General features: G+C 34.4%; 1 protein-coding gene and 1 long non-coding RNA gene across 2 annotated transcripts; both read left to right on the forward strand.

The window, feature by feature from the left end:
• Positions 1-2,362: 2,362 nt before the first annotated feature.
• LOC123723234 lies at positions 2,363-5,139 on the forward strand. Its single transcript, XR_006756687.1, has 3 exons — positions 2,363-2,738; positions 3,073-3,156; positions 4,118-5,139. It is a non-coding gene; the product is annotated as an uncharacterized LOC123723234 (long non-coding RNA).
• Positions 5,140-7,996: 2,857 nt separating this feature from the next.
• On the forward strand, positions 7,997-8,873 carry LOC106708696 (S-phase kinase-associated protein 1). Its single transcript, XM_014500234.2, has 2 exons — positions 7,997-8,119; positions 8,245-8,873. The coding sequence occupies exon 2, from the start codon at positions 8,245-8,247 to the stop codon at positions 8,731-8,733; it is 489 nt and encodes a 162-aa protein (XP_014355720.2). The 5' UTR covers positions 7,997-8,119; the 3' UTR covers positions 8,734-8,873.
• Positions 8,874-10,335: the final 1,462 nt, after the last annotated feature.

Below are 10,335 nucleotides of genomic sequence, written 5' to 3' on the forward strand. Positions count from 1 at the left end.
GCACGAGTTTGGAGAAGCTAAAGAAAAAGCACGAGTAAAAATTTTTTTAATACAGTTGCTCAAACAGTGCCGTATTGCAGGGACGAAGAGCGTTCGGAATGTGGGCTACCACTACGCTCTTCGTCCCGAAGTTAACAAAAGCGTTAACACTTTTTGAAGTTAACTTAAAAGTTAATCCGTTAAGCAAAATGTTAACTTTGTTAATTAACGATTAACGGATTAACGAGTTAATGCCCAGCTCTGTATATTGAATGTAATGTTAATAAATCTAGTTGTAACATGGCAATAAAAAATCTACTTTTAGTAATATAGTAAACAGTTAAATGGCAACATTGGATCCATAGTTGTTAAAAAATAAAAGAGTCCGTATATTGTACGACCCGATAATGCACGGCCCAATAATTCATGTACAAACAAACCTTTGTTTGTACATGAATTATTGGGCCGTACATTATCAGGTCGTGCATTATCGTGGCTGTACATTATCCAGACCGTACCGATATTGTACAGCCACGATAATGTACGACCTGATAATTGGCGACCACTGGTCACGGAATATTAGGCCGTGCTTTACTTATACACGAATTATTTGGCTGTACATTAACGGTACGGGGGTGATATTGCACGGCCCGATAATTCATGACCACTTCCCTGATTGGTCAGCTCACCTGGTCTCTTATTGGTCAACAGATTATTCTGTCATTTATGGTTTGTGCCTCGTTTAGATTGGGATGAAGAAAAGAAATTTTGTTGCCACTATAACAAAAAATGTAACACAAATTATAACAAATACTTAAAAAATAATAAATTTGATTTAACGCAGATAGAATTTGGTTAGGAATTACACACTGTAAATTACTTAAATAATGTTTATTATTAAACTAATAAATTGATTGAACTACAACGTAAAATAATAAAATTAAAATTCTATCTCGTGCACATATTTTCTCTACTGTTTTAAATATATCTTCCTTATAGAATCAACCTAATAGTGCAACAACCTCTTTCGACCCTCAAGAAGATCCCATTCACAACACTCCACCTCAATTTAAGACTGCACTAAATTTCTGAAGCAAGAATACCAATCTTTTAACAGACATATCGATGTAATAAATAAACGGCACACCAAATATATTAATTTTATTTCATTAAAAATTACAGTGGCAATGTCAACGTAACAATTTCTAAATATAAAAATTATGAAAAATGCAAAGGTTGAAATAACACCACATCACCACCTTTAGGATCGCCGAAGAGAAGTAGCTTCATCGTTTCACACAACTTCATTACCTCCTGCAGGTTCTGAATTTTCCCGAGAAGAGTGCTCCGTCTACTGTTCTACGAGGATGTTTAAAGAATCTTTCATGCGGAAGCATTAATGATGGTGCATAATAATGATCTGATGGAACTGCTGGTAAAACATCCTCCCAATGACCTACGTCACGATTCCACAGACGAACCAAACACACAAGGATTCGACACTTCTTTAGACGACAGTTTCTAATAAATGGTGAGGTTAATGTAGAGAAGTAACCACTGAACTCCAGTTGAAAGACATCTGAGAGTTTGAGAAAATTGTACGACCTTATCGGTCTTCACGTCGAGGGAGGACGTTGATGTTACTGGCGAGAGACGTGAGACAATGAATGACAATGACAAAAGAAAGGAAGAAAATCATATTGAAATAATTAAATAAAATTACTATGACGACTTGGTTGTTTATTTTGATTATTGTTAAAAGAATCGAAGATTATAGTGTGCCCAAGCAGTCCGTCTTTGAGTGAAGACGATGCTTTATCGCGGCAACAGCAACTCGAATTTTTCGCCGTATTTAGTATATGCGCCAATTGCAGCTATGCACATGAAGAAGTCTCGATAGTTTAATGTTTATATGGTTTAAAATTAAAAGTTAAGCACAATTCAATTTTTTGGTCGACCGATAGTCAGTCGCTGTAGTGTGCTTACTTCAATATTTAATTGAATTTGTAATCTTAACTTTACTAACATAGTTATAAGTATTATTTTACTAACAATGTATGGACTTATTATGGTCTGAATTAAATGATTTTTATTTATTTATTTTATTTAATTCATGCTTATTCACATTATGTGCCGATTAGACTATTGTGCGAATAAGTCTCTTGTCTGCGGAGGCTTTTAGATTCACTTAATACGATAATCAAATATTTCTTTTTTGTTCTGATGGAATTTTTAAAAACTTTATACTGTTTGTGTGGCAACACTATTTTCAAACCCAACCGAACCGCCAATCTAACCGCGGTCTGTCATTTCGTTTCTAAAGTGCTTGGCTGGATTATCCACACTCGTGCTTTTTATTCAAATTTAAAATTCAAGAACTGCGATTTCGACAACGTTTTTTATATTCACCTAAATACTATAAATTTTGGATTTTTTTTAGTAATGGCTGAGCAGCAAGCTGTCCCCGATCCCCGTCACCCTGAGGCTCCCAGGCCACCTGGAGCTCCTCTTGTAGTTTCCCTACAAAGGGAACTCGAGGTGGTTTTCTCGGGATGATAACTTTTATGTGGTCAGTCGCTCGAGGGGGGCCTCGACAATCATGAGGTGCGCCAGCGACCGGTGTCCAGCGCACTGGATACTGCGGGATGGGATTTATTACTCTAAGTAATTCAAAAACTGCGATTTCGACACTCAACGTTTAAAGCTGGACCGACGATTGGGCAGCACAATCATTCCCCTACTCCCTGGGTGCTTAATTGGTGAGATAACAAAAATACCTTCTTTGTTTTTATTAGTGTATGACCTTTAGGCTGAGTTGCAGGCTTGTTTTATTGTTCATAAAGAATACTGTAAGTAATATTGTAAAAAGCCAACTACAACTAAAAGTCACTTGTTTTGTTGTAAATTTCATGCTTATGTGCAAAGTTTGTATATGCACTTTTGCTTGACAGTATATGTAATAAAATATTTTGGATATTTTGTTCTGAGACAGCCCTGCCCATGTTATATTTTTTGGTCCTTTTCTGTGGGAATGGATTTTCCCGGTTTAAAAGTAATTACTCAAGGTTATTAAATAATCCTCTCTTTTTTCAGCAATACAATGTTCCAGGAACTAAAGAGGAGGGCTTCAGAGGAGAGTATTCCTCTGAATGCCATATATGAGGAAGAAGCTGCCAGGTAAGTGATAACTATTTCTTAAGAATTGTGTTGTTTATACCACCTTATTTATGGACCCTTTATTTGGACATTCAATTAGTTCAGAATACCAAAGTGATGTGTGTATATTTTTTCTTTTGATTGATGATTTACAATGAAAAACTATGATAGCATTATTAACTAGTAGGTAAGGTGATGCAAATATTAAATATAAATCTTCAGTGCAATCTATATACACTGGTGGTTGTGTAAATAGAAACACTACCAATGGTTGTTGAGATTATGTAAGTTACTTCAGTGCAATCATTTGTGTTTTGAAATAATACAGTAAATATTATGTAAAAAGTGTCCTTTGTTATTTAGGAGTAACATAGGATAATAGAAGTCAATCAAGTCTGCTCAGGAATGTAACTATGAGCAAACACACTTTTAAAGAGAAGATCAAAGATCAAATCTTGTGTCTAGCCAAAAACTAGGAATACTTAGTGGTATAACACCTGTACCTGATAACAGTTTGAGCGATTTGATATTTTTCTTGACACATTATGTTTTTCTATTATTCACATTATTATATATTATTAACATAGTTAACAGTTTATTATATTAATTATATAATTTTAATTTGAAACATCCCTATAGGAATATTCGTTGATTAATCAATTTACCAACACTTAAAAACTTCATTTTTCCTTTTTGGTTTATTCTCCATAAGGCGAGGGCTGAAAATCGGTGTTGTCGTTTCGGGCAAGCTATTCGCCGAGCCCAGGCCTTTTAGTGTTACCACCTTCCAACTAATTTGTACCTTGTTTATTTTATGTATCTACATTTGTGTGTAACCTAAATAAACATTTTTTATTATTATTATTAAGTCAAAGAATATTCAAACAGTGCAGTAGTTTATTCAATGCAAAAAAAAAAATTAGCAAGATGATATGTTTTGTAATATAGTTTGAAATAAATATTTTGGAATGTTTTTTTACAGATATCCGGATGCTGCATCTCACCTGCTCTACGAGAGTGTGCTGCCATCGATGTGGAAGTGGAGGAGAAACTCACAGCCGGCTCAGCCACGCACCTTGGAGGAATATGCGGTGGCCTAATAAGGCTTGTTAAGTCCTGCTCTTTTCGCCACTGTGTCGGTGGCGGAAGGAAAAGCTGTCATATTAGTCATGCGCGGTTTCGAACGTTGCATCGCTGACAGTGAAGTGCTAGTCATCGATGGAACATTCCTGACTGTCCCAGCTGGATTGTCAATTTGCCAAATTTTAACGGTACACAGTATAATTGCTGGACACAATTTTCATCCTGCTGTAGTCCTGATGCAGAACCGTCCTCTGTATGAGGCAGTTTTCCTTAGAATTTGGCAAGCAGCTGGCAATCCAAGACCACAACAAATTATAACAGATTAGAGAGTGCAAACGAGCAGATTGTTGGACGTAGGCATTGAGGCTGTTGTAGATAACGTCCCAGAATTCGCTCAAGAAGTTGTCATTGCAGACAACATTGAGCAGGTAGCACCGGAGGTGGTCCAGGCTCCTATTCTGGTACCCGCCGATGTCCTGCCCGCGTCTCCCCCCCGCCACGATAATGATCGCGAACCTCAACCCCTTCGTAGCAACATCTGTGCGACTAACCCACTCGAGGTGGTGTTGATCCCATGCGGTCACACGCAATGCCAAACTTGTCTGGACCGTTTGTTTGAATTAAATTATGTAATTTGCCCAGTCTGTCGCTCTAATGTTCAATTTTCGAATCGAATTTTTTTTAAGAAATGAGTGGAGCGTCTAGATACTTGTAATGGGTATTGTAAATATAGCTTGTAAACCTTTTACAAGTATGTTAGAGATAAATTTTATTTTCATTTAATTTAAATTAATTATTAAGAGATACTAAACTCGGATTCGAGAATGAAAGTGAATAGTCATTACTCCTAATATAACCTAAAAGAATCAGTTACTATAAAAACACAATGTAGAACAAAGTCCTAAATTAGACGATCACATATATAAAATATCTTTTGCACAAATAACAAATTCTACCTTTGGAAAGATATACAAATTTTGATGTCCTAGTCTACTTCAAAATTTTGTATAAACCGAGAGTTTGTATATATTTTAAAAAGGATAGTTACAATAGCCTTGAGCTGGCGGGTATGGGGGGACCCGCCAGCTCCCACTAAGGGCCGGGATGAAGGTGCACTATAGTTCCGGTGTGCCTTTCCTAAGGTAGTTGATCCAGCTTCATAGTGGTGATACATCAGGGTATCTCCACTACCATGCGTAGGAGGAACTAGAGGTGGTTTAGTGGGTATGCTTCCCTTCCGGGAGAGACTCCCACATAACTAAGTGTTTCCCCCGAGGCACTAAGTATGTTTAAAACATTAACCTCTTAAAAAAAAAAAAAAAAAAAATTGTAATTAGTTTTTGACGTCAAAGTTAGTACAAGTACCGATAACTAACAACTTTCCCAATAAAAAAATATTCAAAAAAAATAAAATCATATTCTATAACTGCATATGAATAAACTGTTAATGTAGTAAGGAGATAATTGTTTTCATTATCAGTATGTAAATGTTTCTTTGATATAGTTTTTTGTTATCATACATATGTTTTATATATTAACCTTTGATTTGTAAAGTTTTCTCTATTAGGTTGTATTGTATAAATCACAATACTTTATTAAAAAATTTAAAGTATGGGTTAATTTTTTACTTTGTTTCCCAGGATCTACATATGGAATCCCGTTCTGTAAAATGTTATTTATTGAATAAAGCAATTAAAGATTGAAAATAACCTCTCTTTTTATTACTCATTACAAGTCTTACAACGTTCCGGTGCGTTTCTTGGAGATCCCGGAACCTTCTTGTTTTGCACTCGAGTCTGGCCACCGAGGGGGTTTTAGTGGGTCGAACCCCACATGCCCCTGCCTTTAGAAAGCTTAGTAACGACAAAATAACTGTCACAGAAAGCTGTTACTCTTGGCCATCCTGTTACAAAGTCCTCCCATCATATCATTTTATGCGATGGCTAGAGCCAACCGGTGAATTGATAATTTAGTAAACTGCTCTGTGGGGTTATTTGCTATAATGGGTATGGGGGCTTGAAAAAATGTTAGTACGTATCTGAAAACGCATTTCAATTTATTTTTTCCAAAAATTAAGGCAAACATACAATTGAACGTAACGCGTCCTACCACGAATGCTCACGCGTTTACAAATGTTAAGATTAATCCTTACCCATTGTATGAATATAAACTGGTTAATTTTTTTGGAGGCTAAAGTTATTGATTTTACAAAAAGCTTAGCTGAGTAGAGTTAGCCCATTTTAACACCTTTTTATATGACTCATCTTAATGAGCTCTCATAGCAAGTGTGCATCCAACAAAAATTTGAAATTGAACTGAACTGGAATTTGTTGACAGTCAATTTTTGAATTAACTGTAGATGTGTTGAATTATGTTTCTACCAAAATGTCCCCAAGGATATATAACCCACCCCTCTATATAACCAAGAAATATAGTTATGAAAAACAGGTAAAATTATTCACAATTATGGCGCCAAACGTCAGGAAAATTATTGTAAGCTTGTAACAACAATTGAGCTTACAAATAGCAACTTAAGTTTGTTTATATAAATGATTTTGGTAAATTAACATCGCAAACAAAATAAAAAAATAACTCCTCTTCGGGCTTCTCTCTACTTAAAATTTTGACTGAAACTTTTTACCGTCGGCCGCCTGCAATTTAGGGAAAACGAAATATGTAGATTGTATTGTTTTGATTGTAATTGATTTTCCTGGAGTTGTAATATAAATATACACTCAATAGAAACTAAAACAAATTAATATCATCATCTAAATCTTATCTTGATTTGAATTGCTTTATCAAAACATTTTAATAAGTTGAATGTTATGTAAAATCGCTATATTACAAAATATAGAATAAAATAATGTATTATAAAATTAACTGGTAACCAATATTATAAATAAGAAAAATTTGATTAATTGTTTGGTTGCTTTATAAGGACTACAAAACTACTGGACTAATTTGAAATTTCTCTCACTATTAAAATTCCATATTATCGCTGAATAAAATCATAAAAACTCGAGCATATCCAAAGTGAGAACTCTATTTCAAGAAACATATGATTTTAGAAACATATTAAAAAGACAAGGGAATACAAAATACATAATCATATCATCAATTTAGAAAATAGGAAGTACTATGGATGTCATACTGTAAAATTCATTCATTCAAAAATACACCGTTATCGCTTCTAAATTAATAATACTAAATAAAATAAAATAGTATGCAAATATCATGTGGACATTTATTGTCCAGTAATTTTTAAAACCTATGGATGATGTACTAAATTAATTTAATTTATTTTAAATTTTCACCGTCGAAAAGGGCGCGAGATTTGAAATTTTTCGCAATACAAAAACATCAACTAAACTAGTAAAGTAGTCTAAACGAAGCATAATCATAGAGAATTAAACGCTCCTGATTGGCTAGTAGGATTATGACAGCTGAGTGGCCGCCATGTTGGCTTCCAATTATCAGGCCGTACATTATTGGGCTGTGCATTATCAGTCCGGGCAAGATATTGTACGGCCAAATAATGTACGACCCAATAATTCGTGTACACCTACTTTCTATGGGACACGAATTATCAGGTCGTACATTATTTGGCTGTACAATATCGGCCCGTGCTGATAATGCTCGCCCCAATAATGTACGCCCTGATAATGCACGGCCTGATAATTCATGTACAAACAAACCATTGTTTGTACATGAATTATTGGGCCGTACATTATCAGGTCGTGCATTATCGTGGCTGTACATTATTGCCTCCCAAATAAAAACCTGAAGTGAGCTGAGCATTGTTTTTGATTTGATTGCAACTATTATTGTCGATCTTTCTCGATTAAATACAGATTTAAATTCAAACGTTTTTAAATACGGCAGCGGCAACTTTTTAAGTAAGGTAAAGAATTTGTTTCTTCCTGTTTATAAGTTTTACCTTGTCGTCCAGATTTAAGGTACCCCGAGCTCCTATTTATATTTCATGAAAATGGCGTCCCCTAAATTTAATATATTCTTTGTCTTTAGATGCCTGTCATAAAGCTTCAATCATCCGATAATAAAATTTTTGACGTGGATGTTGAGATCGCAAAATGTTCCGTAACAATAAAGACGATGTTGGAAGATTTGGGCATGGATGATGACGAAGAGGAAGTCGTGCCACTACCAAACGTCAATTCTGCAATTCTCCAAAAGGTTATTCAGTGGGCAACCTATCACAAAGATGACCCTCCATTACCAGAAGACGATGAGAACAATGAAAAACGCACTGACGATATTTCATCCTGGGATGCGGACTTTTTAAAAGTCGACCAAGGCACACTGTTTGAATTAATATTGGCTGCTAATTACCTTGACATAAAGGGCTTATTGGATGTGACATGTAAAACTGTAGCAAATATGATCAAGGGTAAGACACCCGAAGAAGTTCGTAAAACCTTTAATATTAAGAATGATTTCGAAGCTGCTGAGGAAGAGCAGGTGCGCAAGGAGAATGAATGGTGTGCGGAAAAATAAACCCGATGGTTGTTAAGTTATATACAGTATATAAGTCACAGGTTAGTTTTTTGGATTATCCCTCTAAAAGTTAGTATAATTTATGTTAAAAATAAATTACTTAAAATTCCATGTAATAGTGATGAGTGTTTTAATATTACAAGGCATACTAAGACTTATTTAAAATGTATAAAAGTTTATTGTGTTATATATTTCATTCAGTTTCAAATTACTGAGTGTATGAAAATCTAAATTATCTGTAATTATTTTTCTGCAACAAATATTGCTTATCGTCTTTATTTTAAGTTTTCTGTATTTTTCACCCTGCTTTAGAACAATGTAAGGAAATAATTAAACATGTCTTTCAAAGAAGTCACATAAATTTTTACTTTTTTAATTTATTTTCCACTAGTTTTTCTCCTAATTTTTTAAAATATAAGATATTCAATGAGTAGTTACACTAGGCTAGTTTACATTATTCCAGTACTGTAACCCAGTACCGCTGTACTGAAATGTATTGTTGTCAATAGTGTTTAGATAATTCCAGTCCAATATAAGAAATTTGGGACTGAATTCCAAAAAGCAGTTTATAAACATATAGTAAATTCAGTATGGCAAGAATTTATTGAAGAGGTAGGTAAATTAGAGTAAAATAAAATCTAAATATGTCAAAAATAAGACCACTTTATAACCTAAAAAACCTGTTTTCTATCAATTTACTTTTTTCCAGCTATAGATGCATTCTGGGTTTGGAGCTCTATTTATAATTCTGATAAAATGATAATACAACAAAACTATGACATTTAAATCAAACATACAACAAATAGTGCTTCTCAGTCCAGATAAAACCTCACACTGGCATTGCCTTCGGATGTACTGGAGTTGAATGTAGGCAGGAATAAGATGTAGGTAATTACATGATCAGGAATGCTCAATGGTACCATTATATGTCTACATTATGACAGTTGATTTCCAGTGCTGATTTTGATCACTATTGGGTTACTGTAATGGAATCATTTGAACCAGGCATAATGTTTACATGATATTGCAACAGAACACAATATTTAAATGAAGTGTGGGCAGCTCAAGGTGCTGGCAGTGCAACCTGCAGCATTCCTTGATACCCGTTCTTCATAGGGTTGCCGCTAACTAAAATTAGGCCCCAATACAACTAAAATTGTGTTCAGACTCATGTTGTATTCTAAACCACCAAGATGATTGAAAACTATAATTCTGGTTTACATGTATCACACACAGCATTAGGTTTATGTCAATTTAGTAATTAATATAATTTATTATCTTTTGTTAAGATACATAACATTCGTAATCCTAATTTGTACAGATAACTTACATTAAATGTTGCTTGTCTACTAAATTCGGATTTTTTTTCAACTGTGAAGCCCAGATTAATTATTCTAGTGCAGCTATCAAATCCACCCTTGATGGTGAAAATGAGAGGTGTTAGTGGTCACTAAGGGATATCTTTTTGATTCCAACAATGAATACATCTTATTGACAAATTCCTGAATATATGTGTATTTTTTTTTAAACGAAAGCCTATACAAGTTGTTCAGTACAGAACAAGAAATAAAAAACCGCTTGCAATTAGGTTAGATGCGTTTT

Source organism: Papilio machaon, chromosome W (assembly GCF_912999745.1).
Source record: "Papilio machaon chromosome W, ilPapMach1.1, whole genome shotgun sequence".
Classification (NCBI taxonomy): domain Eukaryota; kingdom Metazoa; phylum Arthropoda; class Insecta; order Lepidoptera; family Papilionidae; genus Papilio; species Papilio machaon.